Source organism: Sylvia atricapilla, chromosome 5 (assembly GCF_009819655.1).
Source record: "Sylvia atricapilla isolate bSylAtr1 chromosome 5, bSylAtr1.pri, whole genome shotgun sequence".
Taxonomy (NCBI): domain Eukaryota; kingdom Metazoa; phylum Chordata; class Aves; order Passeriformes; family Sylviidae; genus Sylvia; species Sylvia atricapilla.
Genome location: NC_089144.1, coordinates 2,291,224 through 2,318,061, shown reverse-complemented (window position 1 = coordinate 2,318,061; position 26,838 = coordinate 2,291,224). Strand labels below are relative to the sequence as shown.

Sequence of the window (26,838 nt, the reverse complement as noted above, 5' to 3'; positions counted from 1 at the left end):
TTGTTTCCACTGCACAATTTATTCAGTTTCAAATTAGAAAAAAATTACTATGTATTTGACAATTTGCATGCATAAACTCAAAACATTTCAGCTCAAAAAGTTATTAATTTCTTCCAGTCTTGTATTAAGGCATTCAGGAATTTCACCTAGGCAGACAAACATCTGGATTCAAAAAAAAAAAAAAAAAAAAAAAAAAAAGAAAAAAAAGAAAAAAAAGAAAAAAAATAATCAAAATAGACAAGTTACAAGTCAGATTTATTTCTGTTAACAAATATGACCACAGTGAGTCCTGGTAGTAGACAGTTGCATTCCTTATCTTTTCAATGTGTATAGCTGATAGGAATCAAAGTGATTGGGGAAGAGTTATCTTCAGCAAAACTTTCTTCAACAGTTTCTTGATTTGGAGTGCTGAATAAGCCATTGTAATGTTATGTCTGCCAGGATAGAAGAAACAAAAAACTCAATAGCCTATTTGTAGACTGCAGAAGCACAGCACAACACCAGTAAGTTAATACAAACACAAAAACCCCAACCAAACAAAACCCAGAAACCCCAGCTTTTCGTTCACACATAATTTAAGCACTTCAATCTCCAGGTGGCCTTTTCTAGTTATTTTTTGTATGTTTTTAAATCATGTGCATTTTGTTTTCTTGAAATATGATGACTGACATCAAGTTCTCTAAGCCATAGATAAGGAACTGCTGAAAAAGCAATGATTTAAGATGACCATAAAACAAACTGTAAAATCTAGACTAGAATGAAATGCTGCGTGAGAACAAAGGCAAATACACAAACAAAAGGAATGGGAAGAGCAAACATCTGACAGTACATTAAGAAGCTATTTAGGGAGGTTGTAGGAGTCCAAGGTCTTTGAAAGACATGCAACATTGGACTAAAATATGATAGCTGCAATTGGCAGCCCTCCTGATGCAATCCAATGCATTGAGCTGAAAACCAGCCGTTCACAAACTGATTCACGAGCAGATTAGATGCTTTTGCCTCAAGGCAGTAACATCTGTCAGGAAGGCAGGAAGGATGTCAGGGGGCAGCAGCAGCTCCTAGCCCTCAAATTGAAATCTGTTGCCTTATTTGTCTTAAGTTCACGACAGCACTCCATGAATATCCTTGCAGACCAGCCTAGGGAGTGAGATTGCAGAAAAAAGCAACCCACTGCACTTGTATCAAAGTTAGTAACTGAATAATTATCTTCCATGGTCTCTCAGGACACAGTAACTGGCAGCCTTACTCCTACACCTCCTGATGAGACCAGTTAGCTAGGCTGCAGTTCACACTGAAAAACCAGTATCCTCTCGTTCAACTGCAGTGACACCAGTCAAAAAACAGAGAGTAATAAGACAGCTCCCAGTCTTCTCCTGAACAGACTACTAGTTTCATCAATTTAATAAACTAGCATAACAGTCTTTGATTATAAATGGTACTTTACAGGCCTTTAGTCTCCCTAGCTCCTCACCAAACCTCTTTCCTCAAGGTCTTCCTCAAAATATGGCACATGGTGCTCCACCAATGCCCACACAGTCCCCAGTGTTATATGCAGTGTGCTCCCATTTCTTATTTTTGTTTTGGCAAATACTCAAGAACCTGGTTAGTCTTTCTAGACACAATATTACACTGGAAAATATCTGACCAAGTCTCAGTTAGGATTTCAGTCTTTTTCATCACTACTCCCAGAACTTCCACAAGTAAGGGATCTATACTGTTTTGCATTAATGATCATTCTTTCATGCAAATTTTAGCATGCTTTTTGTTGCCTGCTTTTCTCCTCCAGAGCATCCAGATAAATGGACTGGGATCAAAATCTGTTTTCTCCATTATTATAAAAACAGAAATTAAGCTGTTTTTACTAGTTTCCAGTCACAACCCCACTTTTAAGAATCTCCACTGCAGCCTTGCCAATTTGAAAAGCATCAAGCACAGCATTTTGAAAACCCTGGTAACATTCACTGCCCTTCAACTACTGAGATTATCCTGTGTTGTCTTCTACAGTCCTTATTTCCTGAAGTCTAATCTTCCCCAGTGTAGCAGCACCTTCTGTGCATCTCCTTCACTCAGAGATAACAGCTGCACCCCAAGCTGCAGCAAACATGGGTCTGGTCTCCTTCAAATTAACACACCCAAGCCATGTACACCATTTCCAGGAGAAGCCCTCACTGCCAAACACATCTCTGCACACAGCTGAAATCTCCCCCAGCTCTCTGGAGTCCAGGTGCCATGGTACAGTCTCCTCACCATCTCCACTACCTGCTTCTCTCTGTGTAGGATGGAAATTTCCTCTGCTGCTGAGAGAAAGTGGCTTTCTTCCCATTCCCATCACAGTTTCTCACTCAGCTGAGCCCTACAGAGCTTCCCAGCTCTTCTATCAAGCCTGCCTTCCTCACATAGCAGCTATAAATATCCAGGCAGGCCAATCCCATCCAGCATCACTTGTCTCAGCAGAATGCAGAGAAGGGTGGCACAGAGGTGGAATGCCCCCAGACAATTGCTGCTGCTAGCTCAACCTGTCCTTCATCCCTTCCTCCTGCCCTGGGGAGGGAAGGGAATGGGAGAACACCACAGAGAAAAGGGATAGGGAAGTGGGAGATGGAGAGAGGGAAAGGCAAAAAGCAAAGGCAGATGGAAGACAAGTTCCTGGGGATAGATCTTCACTTACTACAGGACACACTCATTGCATTTCCACTTGGAAAAAGGCACCCATCCCTCAGTTCAAACAACAGCCACATGCACATAAAACCTGCTTACCAAATAAAACCTGTGTATGGAGTAAATCACCAAGATTTTTTTAGAACCACCTAAAAACTGGAAGGCCTTCATACACAGCTACTGTTTTTTCAAAAGTAACACACGTTTCTTGTAAAGGATTCAATTACTCCAGGCTTTAAATATGCTTTTCCAAATTCCCAGTCAAATTAACTTTTCATGGAACTAAGTATTTCTACAAGTTTTTTAATTACACATGATTCTATGTTAAAAAATACAGTTGTGTACAATATTTGCAAAATATCTTTCAATGTAAATTGAGATCTACAATAATATAGTGGAGGTAGATGTTCAAACCTGATCTGATCCAACGTACAAAGCATATACTGATGACACTAGAAGCAGCTTACCTATGTTATCCTTCTCTTTACAGGAAATAGAATAGCAACAGATTTCTCTGTCTTGAATAGCTGAAAGGTTTCTACAGAAACAAAAACAATAAGTACTGTTACAACCTCACAAACACTGAAAACAGAAATTTCCATTAAATTCTTGTTTTCTGCTTTTTACGCAGTGGGTTCAATTCTATTACCAGATGTTAAATTCTTAAAATATGCCACAGCACACAGAAAACCACATGTTTCTTAAACTGGAAGGATTAAAATGTTATAAAGTCATTTCATAAAAATTTGAATTTCTCATTAGGTCAGTGCAATAGTGAGAAATAAAACCACAGAAATCCATAAGCTAAAAATAATATTTTGTGTTTGCAACCAAGTATTACCCCCATGTCTTATCATTCACATTTTACTCTTTTCACTTAGAATTCTGAGGGTTTTTTTCTCCACTAAATTGTAATAAAATAACAGTACTCAAATGATCACACCATTTATCTTCAGGATGTTTACTATATCATACTTAATATATCAGATCTGACGCCTTCTGAAAGGATGCTTCTACGTTTGGGAAGAAACTGCTTCTTAATCATCTTCTTTCTGGGAATTCTCCAACCTCCCACCTCAGAGCTTCTGAACACTTTGTTGTTTTTTCATTTATTTATCATCACACAAGTGACACAGACATGCACAAAACGTTTTCCTGAAGCAGGTGGGGAGTGAAGGCACTGAGAAGTCTGAAGACCACATAAAAGATTCTAGTAAAGAAGAGAACTAAACAGGGAGCTCCCTGGCCTTCAGGAGAGCAGACTTGGCCTCTCCAGGGATCTGCTTGGAAAAGTCCCATGTAGTTTGGCCCTGGAGCAACAAATGACTTAAGAAAGTCGGTTAATATTCAAAGTTCATCTCCAAACTTAAGAATAACCTATCCTAACAAGCTTGGAAAAAAAGACAAAAGGCATTAAGTGGATGAACAATAAGTTCTTGGCAAAACCCAGTAATAAAAAGGAAGTATACAGAAGGTCGAAGCAGAGAGGTAACCTGGAAGGAATAAAGAAACATTGTCCAAGAAAAAAAGACACTGGTAGGTCCACCAAAGCCCAGCTGAAGTTGGATCTCATGAGGGATGTCAAAGAAAACTAGAAAGTGAGAAATGGGAGACAGTGTGCCCCAATGAGACAGGGGACCTGGTTACACAGGACATGAAAATGCCGCCTTTGCTAGCAAGATCAGCCTTCAGAAAACCTGGGCCCCAGAGACCATGAATAAGTTACGAGCAAAGAAGTTGTATCCTTGACGGAAGAGGATTATATCAAGGAATAAATAAGCAAACTTCATATAAAGAAGGCCATCAGCCCTGGTGGGATGCACCTACAAGTGACAAAGGAACTGGCTGATGCCATTGTGAGGCCACTTTGAACAATCATGTTGACTGGGAGAGGTGCCTTAGAGTAAAGGAAGGTAAATGTCCCTCTTCAGAAAAAGGAGGACCTGGGGAAGTAGGTGACAATCAGCCCTGCCTCGATTCTTGGGAAGGTGACAATGTAACTAATCCTGGCAACTATTCCCAGGCATGTGACAGACCAGGAGGTGACCAGGAGTTATCAGCAGGGATTCACACAAGGGAAGTGATGCTTGACCAACTCCATAACTTTCTGCAATGAAATCTACAGTTTGGTAGATGACAGGAGAGCAACAGATACCGTGCACCTTGACCTGAGGGAGGCCTTGGCAGTGCTTTCCATAAAATCCCCACAGACAAGCTGAGCAAGTATGGGCTGGATGCACAGACAGTGAAAAGGGCTGAACACTGGGTGATTAGTGGCATGAAGGCAAGCTAGAACCCAGTGACTACCAGTGTACCAATACTGGGTCCAGTCCTGTTCTACATCTTCGTTTGTTGCAAATGATGGGGCAAAGCACAAATTCGCTGATGACAGGAAACTGGGAGGAGTGGCTGATATACCAGAGGGTCATGCTGCAACCCAGAGGGACCTCCACAAGCTGGAGGGACCTCCACAACCTGAAGAAAAGGGCTGGCAGGGACCTCCTGCAGTTCAACAAGGGGAAGTGCAAAGTCCTACACCCGAGGAGGAACAACCCCAGGCACCAGGACATTGGATACCAACTGTCTGGAAAAGCAGCTTTGCAGGAAAGGACCTCGGGGTCTTGGTGGCTCATCAGGTTGAACACCATCAAGCAGTGTGGTAAAAATGCTAATTCTGGGGTGCACTCAGGCTGAAGGAGGTGATCCTTCCATTTTACCTGACCAGCTGTGGAACATCAGTACAAGAGGGACAGAGGAATCTACAGGATAGAGATCAGTAAAGGACGACTAAAATAATTTAGGAACTAGAGCAACTCACTTACTAAGAAAGGTTGAAGAGCTGTGACTGTTTAGCCTAGAGAAGAAAAGGCTTAGGGAACTTCTTATTAATGTGTACAAAAATCTGAAGGGAGCCTGTAAAGAAGATGGAGCCTAGTGATGGAACAAGAAGCAACAGCCATGAATTGAAACACAGGAACCTGTCTCTGAACACACAGAAACACTTTTTACCTCAGAGTGAACAAGCACTAGCAAAGGCTGCCCAGAGAGGCTGCAAAGTCTCCATCCTTGGAGATGTTCAAAAGCTGCCTGGACATGGTCCAGAGCCATCAGCTCCAAGGGGCAAAAGTCTCTGAGCAGGTGGATAACCTCAAGGTTTCTCCCAGCCTCAGCCATTCTGTGAGTCCCAGTTTAGTAGCCCAGACTTTGGACCGTCCTTACTATACCAAAGCTTCACTTACTTTCTACTAACTAAAATTATGTGACTTGTGAGTCTTATTTTACAAATTTAGTGCTATACTGGTCATTTTTATGAAATTTTGTATTTTCTTTACAATTACGTTTACTATGCATCAGTTTGTCAGTTTCAGTAATCCCTACGTTATGCCTTGGATAAATGGCAAAAATACCTCACTTTCTTAAATTTACCAGCCTTAGATTGATATGGCTTTGTTCTGATGCCATTCAAGCATTAAACTGACACTACATTGTACTGTGAGAAGTTAAAATTACCATCTCATTATCCATAGCAGTTCTATCCTCAGTGATGGGAAAACAAGATTATCTGAAATAATTTTACACTACCAAACAACAATCAAGAGAGGTTCAATTCTACTGCAAGCAGTTACCAGCCTAGATCACTACATCAGGTGCCAGCAGAGCTCGAAGTGGAATACCTGACAACGTAAAATAGAATCTTTTGTAACAAGTTATTGCCATAAACTATCAATATTTTTGACTTACATATCAAACTTCACAGTGTCTCAGCTTTTTACAAAAGGCAGCTACTTACAATTTTTCAATTAACTGCTTCTCATCCAGTGCACCTGGGAGATCTCGTTTATTTCCAAGAACTAACACCTGAAAGAAATAATTCATATGCATATCAAATCCAGGAGCAATCAAAGTTGGTTTTTTTCTGTAACTTTTTCTTGGCATTATTCTGGATCTTGCAGCTATTTAGAATGTAACAGAGGACATATTCAAAATGACCAATGAATGTAGGAACATCATGACAATCTCACTCCTCGTCAGGAGCAGATGCTGGATGTATACCCTCTGAAAACTGGATTAAATTATTTCTGCATGCCTCAGTATCAGAAATCTCCTCTGGAAGTGAATCTCTCCATTCTAGACAGCATTATAGGATGGTGTCAGATTAAATGCAAAGAAATGTGGAAGAGAGCATGCATCAAGTGCACTCAAGCCATCAAAGGATATTCAATTCAGAGGAAAAGACTGATATTAATGGAAAGTATGGCCCCAGCAGCAGAGGCTGGTCATAAAAGATCCAGACAAAATTCTCACTATGTTTTTTTGCTCCCTTGCTTCCTAACACTGAATCAGTGAACAGTTCAGCCTCTGAACCAAGTATCACCTAAGCCCTAGCCACCTTTCTCTCCAATTTGAGCATCCATGGTAGAAATCTGAAAGGCAGCCACTAGGAATTAAGTCCAAGAAATGAAGAAAATTTACCAAATAGATGCTGGAACTTTAGAGTTCCTATTTAAGGTTTCAAGTATAAATGAAGGTCAGATAAATGGATTGAGCACAATCTAAGATAAAGTTAACAATGGGAGGTTTTTCTAGTTATGATTGCATTATTGTTTTCCAGATATGCTACAATTCTAAGTCAAGACTGTCCCATTATATCCCATGAATCTGGAACATATTAAACTTTTTACTTGCAGTCCAGATTAATAAAGTTGCTCTAAAATGTATAGTGCCAAATCCTGAGCACAAAAAATTGAAGGAGGTTCAATACTGATGACTACATATGAAATAAAAGTAAGTAAAACATACGTCAGCACACCTTGCAAATTACCACACAGGTCAGGCTGGGCATTTGGAATGTGATATTATAACACTTAAAAGGCAGGGAACTTAATTAAATACTACTGAAGATATGAGAGATCAATCACTTCAGTAAGGAAAAGTTAGAAGCAAAAAACATGTGAAGAGAGTGCAAAAGGCAGGCAATGTCACTCCCCATGGACAGCATAACTGTAGATTTCTGAAGGATTTGTTCAATAGATAAACATATAAAACCACAACAATAGCAAACCTTATAAAAAAGATGGAGAAGCACTTGAAAAACTCTCCTTTATGAGAGAGAGCCTCCTGTATACTGGAGGCATCATTTTTATACAGACCAAGTCCCAGGTATCCATGGGGTGGAGATGACATTCCCATGACTGATGGCATGTGTACAATCACTTCCTTTCCCAGTTAGCTGTGGTGGCAACATCCAGATGGGCAGCATGTCCAGATGTCATCTAAACCCTCAGCTCCATTAGGCATGGAATTAGCTCCTGCCTACTGTGGCATCTGTGCTTATCTCAAGTCCCTGATGGGATGGCCTATCTTATAGTAACTTCCTTCTGTGCCTTTGACAGTGTTTTGACACACTTCAACTAAGTTCTTTAAGTCCTACACTGTCTACTCACCCTCAGGTAACTTTGTAGTGGCCAAGTGTCCAAATAACTGCTTACAAAAAAGGGGACCAAGGAAGAACCATCAAATTGTGAGCAACTTCTTCCTCATTTGCATGTACTACTGTTTTCTTTCTTATAATCAAGGTATGAACTCTTGCTTGGTGGTGTCAACACAAAGATGAATGACAACCTGATGGATTCCTAAATTGGCAGATTACATTTAAATAAACAACATTAGTCTCCACCTTCGTATTCCTCACTAGAATTTCAGCTGAATACACTATTCTTTGATGCTTCCAACTGGAGAACAGATGCATATTTGCATTTTTTCCACACAATTTAGTTTGAAATACTAAGTCAAGAAAAGTCAGGACACATAAAAAGTCAAGCTCCTACACAATTTCTGGAGGCAGAGGATGTTACTGTTTGATGCTACCGTCTGCCAACCTGCAGAAAGATTGATCTCACATGCCACAAGATACTGCCAGAACCATACCTGGGTCATTGGCTGAAACCCAGCCAACAAGGGACTAACTGGAAGTAATTACTCTCTGATAACACCACGTGTGAAAACACAATTTTTCTGAAATCTATTCTGACCTTTAGACAAGAAAATGTACAAACATAATGCAGCACATATAAGTTGTTGAGTACTCTGAAAAAAAAAAAAATCACAGTGATTTTTCTAAGAGTGCTCAATGTATCAAGGCTGCATCATATATACCCTAGGATTTTTAAGAGACCAGAGGAACCAACTCATGAGGATTTAAGACACATTGTCAACATTCAGATAAGAACAGTAATAAAAATACTTACCGGAATTCCATGCAATTGAGGCTTATCTATCAAACTGTGTAGCTCATTCTTTGAAGCTTCCACTTTTTCTAAGTCTGCTGCATCCACCATGTAACTGCAATGAAGAATAGTGATTTATAGTATTGACCATTACCTGCACAAATACGCATTAAAACATCTGAAATGTGACAAACGTGCTCATGCCAACAAGAGAATTAGAAAAATTGGAAGCTGTGTAAGCCCTGCACTTATGATAAAGGAAGACAGAGTTAAATACAGCCTGTGGGGAAAAAATGGCCTGGAATATGCAATTACTTACATGTCTGGGTTGCTGCAAAAGCAGAACACAGTACTTTAATTATACTGGGACTCCTGATGTGATGGAGGTGGAGAGGAAAAAAAAATCTATTTTATTTATATATAATATAATGTAATACCTACTTTTATAATATATCTTGCTAAGTACATTTTCTGTGGACATACAAAAGAAAACTTACACAACTGCATTGACTCCTCTGCAATAACGCTCCCACATGCTTCGAAACCTTGGTTGTCCTCCAATGTCCCACACCTGAAAAGAGAAGGACACTCCAGCTCCAAAATGGATTTTAACTACATAGCCCTAACCCAACAGAATAAATTAACTCTTACATGCAGAATGCAGGTTGTATTGCCAATTCCAAAATTTTATTAAAAGGTCTTCTTGGCACCTCCCAGCTAATGGAGGGGGACAAGCATATTCACAGAGTAAGTCAGCCCTATGACACCAAAAGTTCCAAATGTTCTTTTTGAGAATGTTACCCTTTCCCACTCACTAAAAGAAAAGTCTTACTCACATATGGAAGTGAATAATTGCAACTGCAGAATCTCAAAGCAAAAAAGAGCACCATCATTGTATTGAACAGTCATGCAGAGAGTTTTTAATGTGGCTAGCAAGATCTGAGTTAAGAATCTATCAGATCTTCAACAGGATAAAGAGAGATGGTAAATAAACAAAGAGCTGGTCAGAGAGCAGACTGAATCAATGTAAGGGATGACATTTCCCACTCCAAGGAGCTCCAATACCTCCACAGCTCTCCCACTGGTTCAACAAGTGTGCTTTAAAAGACACATGGATTAATGAAACAGAATCAGAAAGGAAACAGGCCTGAAGTGATTAAGCAGTGTCTCTTGAAGAAAGAAAGCTCAAATTCTGCTTATGACGTTATAAAAGCTCCAATCCCATAAATACTTAGACATGCTATTAGTGTCCAGCAATCCTATGGAATTCCTATTTGTTAAAATATTAACACACTATCCTCCTTTACAGGAGCTATGTATTCTGCTTTACTTGCAAAAAAAATTGGTATTTTTGGTGGATGGCAATACCTTGTTTCAAAGCTGTTTCTCAGGTCAAAACGCCAGGTAACATATCTACATCATGCAGGTCAGGGCTTCCTGATAATGTATCTGTTACAACTACATCCAAAGATAGTTGTGTTACAACTGACACAGATTAAGACAGTGATGAACAATGTAAAATAAAAGTAATGGATTTGTTCCTCTGCCAAGGACAAAGACAAGTAATCGTTTCTTATTTTAAACAGACTTAGCTATCAAAATAATATATACTGTATACCAGATCTAGGAGGCATATATATCACAGAAGAAACTGTGAATGGAAGAAATATGTGAATTTGGAAGATATATATCCAGAAACAAATTTTTTAAGAGTTGTCCTCACATTTACACCATAAATCCAAATTAAGCCTGTGGTGGCAACAAAGCTTTGTACAAAAGAGCAAGACTTCACAGACCCATGGTATAAGGCATTTTTCAATTAATGTCCACTATCTTTTTAATTTCACAGCCTGTAAATCATATTTATCCATCAATTTCTGTATCATTTTCAATATCTTATATTCATACTTTAGAAAGAAATATTTCCCAATTCGCCATTAAAATCATTCCCTGATTGATATCTTACCACTCCTTCCAATGTAAAATTACTGTATCATCTAAATGTACAGTGCCTTTTGATCCCCTGAATAAGATCAAAAATTTTACACATGAAAGACTTCTGACCATGAAGTATCAATTATTATCTGTACTGACATTTGAAGCACTGTATCAAAGGTCTTATGAAAATAAACCTTTATACTGTAAAAGCCTGAGCGTGATGAGTACACAGTTCAGCACTATGGTTAGGTGACAAAACTTAGACCAACACTAATTACCCCAATAACTCATCAAGACCTTGAAACTATTGAAAGCCATCTGGTGCACATCTGTGTGTCTTGAAAAAGAAACTAAATTATTATTATTATTGGTAGACCAAAGGAAAAAAAAAAAGGGAAAGACAATAGGACAGGCTAGTAGTCAGATTAGATTTTTGGAATGCTGATAGCCATGAAAATCTACAAGATGATATAGCCTGGACTAAACACAGAATAAATAATACAAGATTAAAAAAAAAAAAAAAAAACTGGTTTTGTCTTTGCTAGCTGATATATTGTATCTTACAGTATTAAATTGCACTGCAGAACAAGATTACTCTCATTAGGAGAAAAAGTCACCTTGAAACAATGGAAAGATAAGTCATTTCCAGTCAGTTTCCCTAATCAGGCCTACAGCTATTCATTAAAGTACAACATGAAGGACACAATAAAGACCAGGTGTTTTTTGATAACGCTTTGGAAGTTTACATCAATCTAGTAATAATTATCTGAAATACGGAAAAAGAAATAAATGTATGAAATGAAAAAAATTCCTCACCTCTTTCCCTTTGAAATCAAAACTGCTTTAAAAGTAACTTTCTAATACTCTTTATTACACTAAATAGCCAATGAAAGAGTTAACTCCTTAATTCAAAATACAAATTACTGCACCAAACCAGTTTCAGCACACAACTGAACAGACAGAACTGTGAGAATAGAAGAGGCATCCAGGAAGGAAAGAGGAGAGGTCTTAGTGTTAAAGAAGTTTTCTTGCATGACCCTTGGGTGTTTTGTATGTCAACTATTTTTGCATCCCAGTATTTAACACATAGGTAAAAAAAAAATGATCTGGGTATGAATGGAGAAAGGCAGGAGACTAAACCTTAACAGCTAAACATACAGATGGCTATAAAAAGAAGTTTACTTTGGTTGTTTTTAAAAAGAGGCCAATCTTCAAATTTCTCCCATGGCTTTTACTGCCCCCTCAGGAATAAAAGTTTCGTAATATTTAAAAGGTAATTTTATCCCTAGAACACCAGCTGATTTTTAGGAATCAACAAAAGTTAACAGAATGACCAAACTGAGAATGACCAAAAATGGTACTTTGAGGCAGTACCATTGCCTCACAGAAGATTAAAATCTCAAGGATTTGTTTTTCAGGTTGAATCTCAAAGGCACATATTTTGTTGGCACTGCATTTTATACATCACTGTTTTCTTCATTCCCACCTACTCCTATAGTAGTAATTCCAATTGTGTTTGCAGCAGGTCTACACTGTCGTTAATTAGTGCAATGTTTTAATCTGTAACTAGATCACCATGATGGAACCACTGTTTACCATCTGCTTACCTGAAATATATCAAATTCTTCTAAAAAAGAGAAAACTTTGGGTTTATCTCTTTCCAATTTCTTCAGGAGGATCTAAGGCACCATCTTAAGACCATAGCTATTAGCTTTGTTTAAGGAGCAGATCCTTTTGTTTTGCACAGAGCTGTATCATGACAGCAAAAATGCACATGAATAGGTTCAAAGATTTTTGAAAGCTTTCAGTTACAGGAAGGTTCATTAACATTCTAGCTGCATTTCTTCAAATTAGCTCATATTGAAGGAAGGCTTGATGGTTCAAGAGAAAGCTGCAGGAAAAGGGTTTTCTAGATTGTTATGTTACATGGCTTTTTTTCAGATTTGCTGGGTAGGAGATGTCTTGTGGACAGAGATTACAATGAGAAATTTGTATCTTGATGTCAGTGTGTGAGTTCAGTGCCTACAATCTCACAGCAGTCAGCCAAGTCTACAGAGCCTTTCAGGCTGATCAGATGTAACATCTTGTTTAGGATGACTGAATTACGCTCTAGGCTTGACAATACCAACTACAGCTCCTCTATTATTAAAAGAGTTTAAACCTCACTGCAGACATAGACTTGTTTACACGCAGACATCTTAACGTGCAAGATGAATCCAACAGTACAGATATTTGAACTTGGAAATGTATCTTTCTTCTTGGAAGTATGCAGGAAGTATCAGCCATAGAACTTGACCTAAACAGGTGAGGAATTTGTTAAGCAGGGAGGAGTATTTGGGCAGAATAAGGCAACACAATGTACAGAGACAAGCCTAAGATGTGCCCACACATACACAGCAAGCAGTCATTGTCCTCACAGCCAACTCAGTGTGCAATGATAGAGAAAACTGGAAAGCATGAGACAACTTCAATCATCTAAAATGTAGGCATTTAATCCAGGTGGCCAAAATTTCTCTTTGGCTACTGAAGTGCTCAGGGGGCACCAACAGCAGTAAATTCTTCTGTTTGTTTTACCCACCTGACCTACCTGGTGAACCATTCTTCAAAGCATCCCCTGCTCCTCAGCAAGTTCAGACAACTGCCTCAGGATGGGTTACTTACCACCTGGTTAAGCTCATGAGGGACAAATCCTAAACAGTCACCTATTCTAGACTGGAATCTTCAGGCAAAAATACCCATCTTTTTCCTTAATAAACAGAAGAATAAAAAACCTAAAAACCTTAAACATTTTAATTATTGCCCTGTATATACAAATCTATAGAGCCTAACTCGTAAGTAGTACCTACCAGCCAATGTAACTTATCATGGAAGTTATAGTATCTTACTAATATAGAATACTTACTATATATTATCCTATATATTGGAAATTCTCTCATAGTTGCACTTTTTTTTTTTGACTCTAAGAGCAATGTGGTTACATTTTCTGCAGGCAATATTTCTCAGAACACTATGTTTTTTGAAATCAGTCTTGGCCCTTTAAAGAACTGTGTTCTCCCTCCTCTAGTGCTGATGAAGTCCAACTTTTAAACATACCATTGGGCATTTTATTCACATCAGATAAAAGGAAAAAGCTATATGTGCATTTTAATGTTCATAATTTAATCATAACATTTTCACTGAAGAACTGGAAATAGACTTGCAACACAAAATTAAGTTCATGAAGTGCCTTCAACTCCTGACAACAAGCACAGAGGCATTTAAATGGGAAAGAGTATTTCTAAAAGACCAGGGGCTATTTGCCATTTTGTCAGATGCTAGAAGGATCAACAGGTGGATTTTAAACAGGACAAGAAAACAAAGTCTTTGTACTAAACTTCCTAAAGGTCCTATTAGTCCATTTCTCCAGCCTGTCAAGGTCCTTCTGGATGGCAGCAGAGCCCTTTGCTACACCAGCCACTCTTCCCAGATTTGTACTACCAGAAAACTTGTTGAAGGTGCACCCTGTCCCACCACCCAGGTCACTAATGAAAACACTAAACAATCCCTGGGATTTAGCACTAGTGGCTGGGCTTCCTGCTGTGGATCACAGCTCTTTTGAATCCACCAGTACAGCTCTTCCTCACAGACAACTATCATAAAACACTGGGACAACCAGCAAAAATCCTTTTTTTTAATAGAAAAAACGCTTTGACTTGAAATCAGGCCAGACACAGCACAGCTTTTTCAGAGTGATCCAACTCATACAGAATAGCCAGTATGTGCTGAAACACTGCTGGAGCTACACTCAGAGTACACACACAGAGCTGTATTACTGCATGACATCTGAAATGACAATACAACAGGTAAGATAACCTGAACAGTAGGAGGAAGCAGTACAAAGCAGGAGGATTCTGCTTCTATGAGGATGCAGAGAGAGCTGAAAACGCTACTGTCCAGAGCAGGAGTGCTGCAACAAAGGCAGCTGGCAGAGGACTGCACAGAGCTGGTATCCTTCTGCCTCTCTGCCTCATGAGAGCAAAGAGCAAGCAGCAAGAAGCTGAGCTCGGCTCTCCCGCAGCCAGGCTGTGCAGGGTGTGGTGGAGGGACACCGGCATCTAGTGGTGACAGCTGGGGTGACCACAGTGACCACAGCCCAGCCCCCAGCACCAGTCCCCTGAGCAGCTGCCCTACACTCCCTTCCACCACAGTGGCTGGGAAGTGCAGAATCTGCCTGGCCACGAAAAACAAATGCAAGAGTAAGGGAAATGAATCTGTGGCATTATCTGAGCGTGTGCACGTGTCTGTGTGCCTTATTGCCTTTTAACTGAGACTGTTCTAAGACCATCACTGCAAGAACTAAAGGTTACTTAGCTGGAGGCTCCCAACCACTTTAAATAGCAACTCACAACTCAAAGTCTCCTGAGGTTCTTCAACTTGGCTTGTTACAGTAAATTTTATTAATTTTTATCAAGCCTGTTGAACAGTAAATCTCACCAAAACAAAAGGACTGCTAATACTAAGCAGACCCAAAACACGGAAAAAACATCAAAATCAAATCACTCAGCAAACAGCAAAACTTGTTTGGAAATAAAATCTCAAAGCAATTCAGTCAGATATTTTTGTCAGGGGAAAAAAAAGATAGCCATCAGTTTTGTGATGAACTTCAATACAATAGTTCTAGCAGATCCCTAAGTTGTAGGACATAAAATATTTCAGTGCTAGAAATCATTCTGTATTTCAGTACCTCAACCACAGCCTCAAAATATAAACTGCTTGCCTAGATTTCAAATACCGTGTGGTAAAATCCTTCCTTTATTTCCTTATCTTCTTGGAAATAACAGGTGATAGGTTATTAAACATATTGATAAGCCAAAATTTGACATTTCATGGTTAAAGCTGACAGCCTCACACTTCTGAACAGGTTTAGCTTCAATTCAAGAACATCTGAAAGTGGCATCTTCCTCTGCTTGCATAAATAAATGCTTTTCTTTTAGTGTGCTTCAGATAAACAGTCATCCACACACACATGCCAGTGACCAAACTTTTACATATTAAGATTAGAGACTAAAAATGAGAATAAATCTATCAGCTCTTGGAAATGACTGCCAAAATCAGAAGAAAGGAAAGAACACCACGGGTTTCAGTTCTTTGTGCCTTCTGGAATTGTATGGAATCTGCAGATGGAACTGAAGTAAAGAAACCAGGCAGTGACACTGCAATAGCATAATACTTTCTTCTTAGTGGCCTACCCCAAAATACAGCAATAAACAGATAAAGGATCAATATCACCAATTGCTGGGTTTGCAACTTACTTTTCCAAAAGTGATCAATCTTACACTACCAGAATGCAAATTTTTCACTTGATGATTTTTTGACCCAGATGATTTCTCAGCTTCAATTTTACAGTAAATTTAATAGTTTCTGTTTTGCAGTGTCCCCAAAAGCTTTGAAAAAGGTGAGACACAATGTCATGTCTTTGCTTAGCACAAACAACTTCTGTCATGTTTTAAGAATTTCATGGGTTTAGTAAAATAACACTTTATCCATGAATTTTAATAGTTGACAGTTGAATATCATCTTTGTATGAGAAGGGTTACCTATTTTGTTGGGATAAAAAGATTAAAGAAAATTTTATTCTGAATCCTTGTTACTGGGCTGCAAATAGCTCATAAAAGGATTCTAGAAAGAGGCACCTCCTCATGATTCTTGAGTCATCAACTTATCAAGAGATGATGTCATTTTTCTCAAAGTAAAATAATTTTGGAAACCTTACCTAGCAATAACCTGTAAGATTTTAATTTAAATACAGGAGTAGCAACATACAAGTAGTTTATCCTGACAGACTTTTAAGGAAATAAGCATCCATGTGTAAGAGTCATTTTCCCCTACACCCCTGACTTTCACTGAATGCTGTTGTAGCAAAGACTGTGAGAATGAGTCAAGGTATCTTCTTGTGCAGACTGGCTTCCAAATCAAGTATCATTTTTGAAACTAATAAACATATTAATTACATTAGCATTATCTCCTTATTCTTGAAAATTTTATTATTGCAACTATATATAAGATTACTTTTGAGATCAAAGAGTAAAACAAGGCACAGTTCCACAGAACCTCACACACACCCTCTCTGCACAACTTGGTCTCTTCTACATCTGACAATTCTGCAGCAGCACCAGCACAGCCCTCCAAATATGCCTGTGCTTTCTCTCTGTCAATCATGGCCTCATTGCTTCTGTGCAAAAAACAAAAGGAATTCCTATTCCTGTGGATTATTTATGGACTATGGTTAAATGTGGTAACTTTTTTATTGGCTGTGGCACCTCTGGAACTTGATCAGTGGTTTAGGAGTCATACCAAACCAGAGGATTAGTATCAATAGAACTATTAAGGAGAAAAGAACTTAGATATTATGGAAAAGGAGGGAAACAATAAGGTAAAGAAAAAAAAACCTAGATTCCCTTGACCTAGTCTTAGCTAGAAGTTGTGAATTTCATCTAGATAATCAACCAGGCTCCCTCCATAATCAAACAACAAACAGTGCCTTAAGGCTACTGGAGTGATTTATCCCTTTTTTGATGCCTATGTGTCTCTATAGCTCTGAGAGATGTTTCCCTGATAACTAACTTAAACTAGATGTTCTATTTCAGCAGAGCTAACATTTGAGCTAAACCACACTCCCCACTGAGATACCCTAAGTTAGGAGTCAAGTTGCCCCAGATTTCACTTACAGCTGGGAGGAGGCAGGAAGGGGGAGAGAGAAGATAGATACATCCCCAGAAGTCAACTCAGCTACCTCAGTACCTCCACATTTTATGACTTTCCTAAATCAAAAAAGTGCAACAAAGCTCCTGCCTGGGATGGAATACAATGAAATCAAACAGTTTAATGTAACAGAGAAATATATTACTACTGCTTTAAAAAAATTTAGTCTGGAGCTAGAAAAACATAGATGGGACCCTATCATTTTAAAAGGAATTTCCTGTCTTTCCTATTTCCAGTTGAAATTACCCCATGATTTATTCATTCTGTATTAATTCAAACATGCACACCTACCTTTATAGTAACATTTCCTTTTGTTATTTTTCTCATATTGAAGCCAACTGTAGGAATCATATCTTCTGTGAACTGCCCCGACTAGAATATAAAACCAAAATTACATTTATTATAAAATAGTTGATACATACAAGAAAGGTTCTCATTTGCAAATTAAAAAATGTTCTTTTACAATACAGTAAAATATGATATTAATTTTCAGCAAAAACGCTGGCCAGCACTTCAATTACTGCACTGTCACATCAAGGAAGACTGTTCATTCCAGTCCCTTTAAATGATCCTTTATTCTCTTCAGCAACAAAGATCACCCCAGACACCACGAGACTTCAGATAATTCTTCATCTGATCCTTTGGCAGCACAGCCAAAATACAGAACTGTAGGATGATTTGAGTTGAAAGAAACCTTCAAAGGTCACCTAGTCCTACCCCTGATATGATAAATATTATAAATTTTAGAATATTATAAAACTGACTACACCATGATTTTTCCCTGTAGTTTCTCACTACTGTCACCACTAGTTTAATTCCAAATATAGAAACAGTGAAGGACTTCCATGCAGAGAGTACTATGTGCAGACTTGTTTCTTCTGTGTATTTGACAGCAGAGGAATCCTGGTGCAGAGCTAAGAGAATGCCACTAAGACAGGAAAGTACAAAGTACTAACTCAGTATACCATAAACCCTCAGCACAAAAACGCTGCCTCCTCCCCCAGGTCAGAGAAGTTTTTTCACAACAGAGACACTTGTCACACCAATGGGAAACCTACAGACCTCTGCACACTACAGAAGACACCTTTTGAGGATAAAGACAAAACTCACCATCCTTCCTTTTGAGAATGCAGCATGAACAAGCTACTGTGTCTCCTGGACACGGTACAGTAAGACAGGCAGTTTGTAACTTATGTCCACACAGAGACCCAGGAGCTCTCTGCAATGCACAGCAATCCTGGTTTTCCAGTCACACAGCAAAGAAAGCAGCACCTTCTGGGCCTGCCACTGCCCTTCTGCATCTATCTGCCCATATTTACCTCTTCAACTCATGTGCCCTGAGTTTTGTTGTTTTTTTTTTGTTTTTTTTTTTTTTTTTTTGTGGAAGAAAATTGTGGGTATATCAACAAGGCAGGATGCAGCCATGTTCCATCAGTTCCCTCTCATCTGAGAAATGTAAGATCAGAGCTTCAGGAAGCACTGGAACAGCAATGTGTGTCAGTCCAGCCCTCCAGGGCTATTCCCTGCATCTGTACAATTTCTGAAACTTCTCTCTTTCCTGTTTGTGGTGGAGTGAGAATACACTCCGCCTCCAGTTTGAATTTACAATATGAGGTTAATCATTTTTAAACCGGGAGTTTAAGAACTGTGTTAACTCCTGACAGTTACATGATTGTCTCACAAGATTCTGGAGCTTGGAATTAGATCTTTCAGGCAAGAAACAACTTCCATCAGTTCCTTGTTCTACCTTACTCACAGGAATCTTCTTGCTAAATTCTGTACTTATACATCCTCACCACCTTTTGTCTCTTTTTTTCCCTGTTCTTCCCTGCTCCAGTAACTTGTCAACAGCAGCAGGAAAAAAAAAAAGGTGAAGACAAAAGCCCCTACAGTTTCATACAGACACACACACACCCAGCACTGATATAAGTTTTTAAATGGATGTAGTAAGACAAAGTTCTTGTATATTGGGTTCTGGTCTGCCCAGGAAAATGGTGAAGTCACCACCCTTGGAAGTGTTCAGGAATGGACTGGATGTGGAACTTTGTGCTGTGGCTTAGTTGACAGGGTGTTCAGTTAAATGTTGGACTTGATGATCTTGGAGTTCTTTTCCAATCTTAATGATTCTATGATTACACGAATTTGTTAAAATATATAGTACCTATATTTGTGGAGGACTGACATAGAAACACATAGGAACACATATGAACACATAAACACTGAAAACGTAGCATCATTACTCAATGACAGGAATGCCTGGAAAACGAGGCAGCTGACTCAGGAGGCTGTAGAAAGTCTGAATTCTACTTTTCTCAGCAAATTATACATCATATGTGATACACTAAACTAGAAGCCAAAAATAAAATAAGTAAAAAGCCAAACCATTATAACTGCTGTAGCACTGGGGATAGAATGTAAAGAATTAGCATCCTCTTCATTGGTCTTTAGTATTTTCCTTTAAAAAATCCCCATTCTGGTTGAATGAAACAAGATACAAAGAAAGTATTATGACAACAGGTTTTTATTTTCCCACACAGTGAAGAAAGGAATAGGTTCAATCATTTGCCCACATGTCCAAGAGTTCTGTTTACTATTTTAAGTGCTGTAACCACCTGACCACCATAAAGTCAAGTCTGTACTACTCTGCTTGCTAAGGAAGGTTTACATGACAAATTGCCTATTTTTGTGAATATTTAATAAGCACAAAAAATTGTATGGTCATATTTCAATAAAAAACAGATTACTCCCAATACAAACAAAAATAACTGATGCTAAGAAGTTTGGAATGTCCTCTAAAATTTTCTAAATATTGAACTGCTAATGAACACTGTCATTACCCTCTACCCTACCAACAACCACGGACCAGATTCTACTCCATTACACCAATGCACATCAACAGTACAGTGACTTTACCCAAGGTTTCCATTGGTAACTAAGGACTAAATATGGCTCAAACTCTTGAGAGCAGAGACTGTCTCAAAGGGTGTTTATTCAGTCTTAGCACGATTGGATCTCTGAGTGCTTTTGCAAAGAGAAAAAATTGTAATTTCCAATGTTCTTCCTTGATCCACTGCAGCTTGCATTTTAAGGAAGCCACTATTTTGCAACAGCTATTTTCATCACACTCTTGCCACGTATTCACAAATATTCATAGAGTTCCCAATCTGTTTGCCCTTCTCACATCAACACTATTCAAGAGTAAACCATTATTCATTGCCTTATCCTAGTTTTTTGGGGTTTTTTTGGTTTTTTTTTCAAAATCCTCCAACCACTTTTCTTCAGGCATGTCATCTTCAGACTGGAACATCCAAAATCTACAAAACCTGACGTGTGTGACCCTCCCCAAGTCACAAAACATGAATGCCTCGTAGAATACTCTTATGAAATAACATTAGCAGGGAAAATCAGTAACAGGACTGCTCTGGTGTGGAAGAAAACACCACGAACACCTACGATGCCATTGCACCGGTGGGATAGCACAAGGGAGAGGACAAACAGTGACACACACAAAGCCTGGCACCACACATTACTGAGCTCTCTGAACTGCTGTGTTCTTTATTTCTTGGGTTGTTTTATGAACAGAGCAATGTCATTTGTCATGCCTTTTCCCCATTCCTTGGCCAGGCCTGTCCTTGGGAAATGAACACTTCCAATGGACATAAGAAGCACCGAGGCCTCTCTTAGCAAGATTACCCCAGTGCCTGACAAATCAACCAAAATACCAGCTACAGGTACATTCCATGGACTGCTGCTGTCACTTTCACTGGGCAATTGCCATTCCTTTTTCTCTCTTTCCACTTCTTCATTCACACTAATTCATGATCTCTTATTTTTCCCTTAATCCATAATCATACACAAAAGCAAGTAAAAAATAGCATATACTTAGGTCTTCATTGCCTCAATCTCTCCGACTTTAACCCACACACCTCCCAGTCTGGTTTTGATTCATGATTTTCACGATAAGGACTGAAGAACATCTAGAAATTTTCATCTGGTAGCAGCTGAAGCTGCTTATCTCACAAGAGATACCACCTGGCAAAAAAGCTTAACTAAGCCTCATGATCAGCAGTAAGCAAATGTAACATATATATATTTATTTATTTCCATCTTTCGATAGAAAGCAAATTTTTGGGATAGACCCAAATGCAATTTGGAGGACACAGCAAACAAAGACGAGAAATATATTTCAGCGTGGTGACAAAAGAAACAATGTCATGGTAGGTGTCAGCATCAGAGAGGCTGCAAGGCCAGAGGATGAACAGAACGCTGAAATCAGACTTGAATGCTGGGGAAGATTTGTGGGAGACATTAGAATTGCTGCATCCGATGGGAGGAGACAATTCAGTAACGGGCAATTTGCGGCCTTGATGGATGCACAATATATTATCCTGGGATACACCGAGCATGGAAAGCCGACCTGACAAGAGCCTGCTCCGAGATGGGCACGGTCGGCAGCCAGACTGGAGACATCTTCTCCCTCCCTCTGAAAACACTTCCCCGCACATCCTGCCCTCCTGCTGTCACATTCTCGAGGATGCAAAAGCCGCTTCACGCTCTTGCCGGCCCGCCCGCCTCCCCTTCCTCCGCATCCCACGGCACATCCCAGGGCACATCCCAGGGCACATCCCAGGGCACATCCCAGGGCACATCCCATGGCACATCCCAGGGCACATCCCAGGGCACATCCCATGGCACATCCCATGGCACATCCCGGGGCACATCCCGGGGCACATCCCAGGGCACATCCCAGGGCACATCCCAGGGCACATCCCAGGGCACATCCCAGGGCACATCCCAGGGCACATCCCGGGGCACATCCCGGGGCACATCCCGGGGCACATCCCGGGGCACATCCCGGGGCACATCCCGGGGCACATCCCAGGGCACATCCCAGGGCACATCCCACGGCACATCCCACGGCACATCCCAGGGCACATCCCATGGCACATCCCGGGGCACATCCCGGGGCACATCCCAGGGCACATCCCAGGGCACATCCCAGGGCACATCCCAGGGCACATCCCATGGCACATCCCAGGGCACATCCCGGGGCACATCCCAGGGCACATCCCAGGGCACATCCCATGGCACATCCCAGGGCACATCCCGGGGCACATCCCGGGGCACATCCCGGGGCACATCCCAGGGCACATCCCAGGGCACATCCCAGGGCACATCCCATGGCACATCCCAGGGCACATCCCGGGGCACATCCCGGGGCACATCCCGGGGCACATCCCAGGGCACATCCCAGGGCACATCCCAGGGCACATCCCGGGGCACATCCCGGGGCACATCCCAGGGCATACCCCGGCGGTGCCACCCCCGCAGCCCCAAAGCCCGCACTTGTTGCCGGGGCCCTGAGGGCGGCTCCCCGGCCCCTGAGGGCGGCCCTGCCCCGCCCTGCCCCGCGTACCGCCAGCACGGTGAGCAGCGTGGTCTTGCCCGAGTACTGCAGCCCCACCAGCGTCAGCTCCATCTCCTCCTTCCAGAACAGCGAGCGCAGCCACTCCAGCAGCCGCGCCACCAGCGACAGCATCCCGCCCAGCGCCCCCGACCTGCGGCAGGCGCCCAGCCCCAGCGGCACCGCTTCGCTGCTGGGCATGGGAGCGCCGGGGGAGCCGAGCCGAGGCGAGGCGAGGCGAGGCGGCGGGGCTCGGGCCGGGCTGACGGCGGCGATGGGGCTGCGCGGGGAGCGGAGCGCAGGGCCCGGCCTCACGTCACCGCGCCGCCGCCCTTCGCCCGCCGCCGCTCGCTGCCGACAGGGGCGGGGCCGGGCCGGAGGGGCGGGGCCGGGAGGGGCGGGGCCGGGCCGGGGGGGCGGGGCCGGGAGGGGCGGGACTGGGCTGAGCGGGGCTGGGCCGGGATAGGCGGGGCCGGGCGGGGGCGGGGCGGGGCCTGGATGGGCGGGGCCGGGCGGGGCTGGGTCGGGATAGGCGAGGCCGGGCGGTGCTGGGCCGGGGTGGGCGGGGCTTGGATGGGCGGGGCAGGGGCTGGATGGGCGGGGCGGGGCGGGGCTAGGCGTGGCTCGGTTGGGCGGAGCCGGGTTGGGCTGGGCAGGGCTGAGCCGGGCCGGGCTGATCTGTGCCGGGCGGGGCTGGACTGATCTGTGCCGGGCCGGCCTGGGCTGATCTGTGCCAGGCCGGGCCGGGCCGGGCTGATCTGGGCCGGGCTGAGCCGGGCTGGGCTGATCTGTGCCGGGCTGAGCCGGGCTGATCTGTGCCAGGCCGGGCTGATCTGTGCCGGGCTGAGCCGGGCCGGGCTGATCTGTGCCGGGCCGGGCTGGGCAGGGGTTAACCTGTGCCGGGCCGGGCGGGAGCGGTGGCAGTGCCCTGCCGGGGCCGGGCCGGGCCGAGGGCGGCGGGCCGGGGCGCACAGGGAGGGGATGGTCCGCAGGAGCGGCGGGGAGGCTCCGGACACCGCGGGGATCCGTGCGGGGACAGCGCTGTGCGAGCATGTGACAGCCCGGCACAGAGCCGCTGACATGGGCGGCTGTACAGCATCACACAGCCAGCACCGAGACACCGCTGGCAGCAGTGCCTTACAGAGCTGGTGGGCGTGGGATGCTGGACAGCATCGGGTTTGTAGGTTCTTCACGTCTAGCGATGGCAGTTCTCATACCATCACATGGTATGATGTGGAGGCAGGGACCTCCACTGTTCCCAGGAAACTCTGCTTCAATTCTTCATTGTGTAGTGACAGGCTTCCAGATCCAGGGCTTGCCATGGTTTTATTTTGTTTCTTCGGTGATAATTTTTGGAAAATCGCCCGTAGTATGACTCCTTGCCTCAAAAGATGCTTGTGATAGTGATTTTGTGTTGTGATCAGTGATGAGGGATGCTACTTCACCAAGAACCTTCTGCCTGCACTGAATAAGGGACATTCAGCATGTCGTCTTGCCATAGAATATTAGAGAAAAGTTTGTTTTACCCATAACCACAGGGAAAACACTTCTGGATCCATCTGCCAGTCTCAGAACATGCAACTGAAATTTGATGTTCTGGAACTGGTGGTGTTGGTTGATGAAGGACATTCATACAGGTGTAAAGCCACATACACATTTAGTGTGGATACTTTTTCTATTGAAACATGGCACAATCATCAAAGCATTTTGAGATTTGGGGGTTTTTTTGGTGTTTTGAGAGACATAATTCAGCAATCTCGAGAATGCAGTTTGTGACAAAACTTTACTGGTTATGTCAGCTGGACCACAAAATCTTACAGCTCTCAAGGGCAGTTGGCTGTAGGCCAGCTGTAGAGGTGAAAGACTTCATGGTTTTTCATGCCCTGATTTTAGGCACAGTCAAAATGATTTGTAGTGTAATTCTAAAACTACCGAGTTATTATTCTTGTACATTTAAATGCACGTTTCCAAAATGAGATTGGACACTGGAGCTGGCCCTGCCACCCAATGGTAATGTTGGGGAATTATTTTTCATTGCTTCCCTTAAATCTGGTTGCTTTAGTCCAAATTTTATATTCAGTGGAAAGTCTCAAACAAACAAAAGAAGGAGGGAGTTGGGTTTTTTCATTGTTGTTTTCCCAGTAGCATCAGGTTTTGTTCTGGCTACAGGTAGTCCATTTCTGCTAATGCTGTTCCCTAGCATTTGTAATTTTGGTGGAGTCAGAATTTTGAATGCCACTCTTAAAACCGTGGCACTGATAGTGTTGGAGTCCAGGACATCCCCTTGGATGGCCTGGGACCCGAGGAAGGGAATTTGAGCCCTGGACAGAGGGGTGTGGAGCTGGTCCAGGGGGCTCAGAGACCTTGGCACAGAGCCCAGGAAAACACTGGGTTTGATTTTAGTCCATGAGAGAGGTTTCTGACACAGAGAGAGGAATAATAAACGACTGGGATGTGAAAACAGTAGTTTAGCACAGTAGATGATACAGAATTCAGTAGTTTTAGAGTTTATAGAATGGGGACAAGATGGTGGAATTTGGGTGGTGCCTCATGTCCTCCTTCTTCTCGTCCTCCATTTTTTGGGATGGTGATGGCACAAAATAGTTGGAGTGGATTGGGTCAAAGTAGAAATGACACTTTTAGTGTGGGCACTGGGCATTGGCACAAAATAGTAAATAACCAACAATAGTTATCTGTATAAATGTCAGGGAACATCCCATCAGTGGGCTGTCACCTCGTGTCCCAGCTGCTGTCCAGACCTCGGCTGGGAGCAGAGAAAATTCTGAGATACCAAATAATAAACACCACGAGAAACCTGAAAACAGACCTTGAGGACTCTGCTTTTTATACCGACACGACTCGGGGCTTTTAGAGGGCCAAGGACTTTAAACCACCTCAATCTCAGGTGAGGAAACCCTCCCCGAGAGTCTTCAGCAGTTTCAAAGCACGATACGGCTCTTGAAGTTTCTTGAAAATTGGTGGCAGAGTAAAAGGAACCAGGTCGGATCCTGCATGGAGGGAGAGTGTAGCAGAACTCTGCTGGTTCACCTTGTCTCTGAGTAGCAGCCAGGTGTCTGCTCAATACACAGGTACAATCCTCAGCAGCAGTCACAAATATATCAGCCAGTTTACCATTTACACTACAACTAATGGGGGAAATCACTGGGGAAATGGGTGGAAAAACTGATGAAGTGGTTATTCTAGTTGGACGGGTAAAAGGGCTGGGAAATAATTCACAGGCACGTCACTAATCTTTCATTTTTCTGCTATGTATCTTTCAATTTTTAAAAACTTCTTTTGGCCAAAGCATTTACAGAATTTTGAGTGAATAGGTGAAATGCTTCTGGCTACCTTAAAACTGATAAATATAATAATTTATATGAATATAAATATTAAAAAAAAACCCTCATCTGGTGATGTGTGAAATAAAGACAGTCCATTTGTGAGAGTGAATTCTGGGAATGAAGTGGTTCTGATTACTGCATGGGGGACGACTCACATAAAATTGAGCAGTCTCTATTTTTGCAAGAAATATTAATTTTTTAGTAGTGTTTGAGTCTCATAATGCTGGTAGTTTACTTAATCCGTTGTTGATATAGTAACTCTCTGAAAAAATACATTTCAGGCATATCCTCATAAAAGGCTGGCCGAAGATGCACAGATAAATTTTAAGACATCGATTCAGTGTACAATGACTGAAGTCTTTTATAGTGTCTTGGTTTGTTCACTTTTAAAGTTCTGCGACATTGTTCTAAAATCTGTTATATCTTTCACAAAACTGTATGATTATAAAAGGCATTCTTTATTTTACAGACTGTTTGGTAATAGAAGATGGTATGGAAACATATTGTTGCCTTGCTACAATTAGCA

General features: G+C 41.9%; 1 protein-coding gene across 1 annotated transcript; it reads right to left on the bottom strand.

The window, feature by feature from the left end:
• Positions 1 to 23,211, bottom strand: LOC136360974 (ADP-ribosylation factor-like protein 8B). The gene is made up of 7 exons (XM_066318575.1): positions 22,981 to 23,211; positions 17,856 to 17,936; positions 9,383 to 9,456; positions 8,907 to 9,000; positions 6,449 to 6,516; positions 3,126 to 3,196; positions 1 to 434 (listed from the first exon to the last, which is right to left on the bottom strand). Exons 1-7 carry the CDS (start codon positions 23,167 to 23,169, stop codon positions 385 to 387), a joined length of 627 nt encoding a protein of 208 aa, XP_066174672.1. The 5' UTR covers positions 23,170 to 23,211; the 3' UTR covers positions 1 to 384.
• Positions 23,212 to 26,838: the final 3,627 nt, after the last annotated feature.

Bases quoted from the DNA above. Each gene is read 5' to 3' on its own strand.
- LOC136360974 (XM_066318575.1), bottom strand. From the start codon at position 23,169: ATGCCCAGCAGCGAAGCGGTGCCGCTGGGGCTGGGCGCCTGCCGCAGG. The intron at 9,457-17,855 runs GTAGGTGTGCAT...TTCTCTTTTCAG, and splicing joins AAGGAAATGTTACTATAAAG to GTGTGGGACATTGGAGGACA. The intron at 9,001-9,382 runs GTAAGTTTTCTT...TCTTCATTGCAG, and splicing joins AGAGGAGTCAATGCAGTTGT to TTACATGGTGGATGCAGCAG.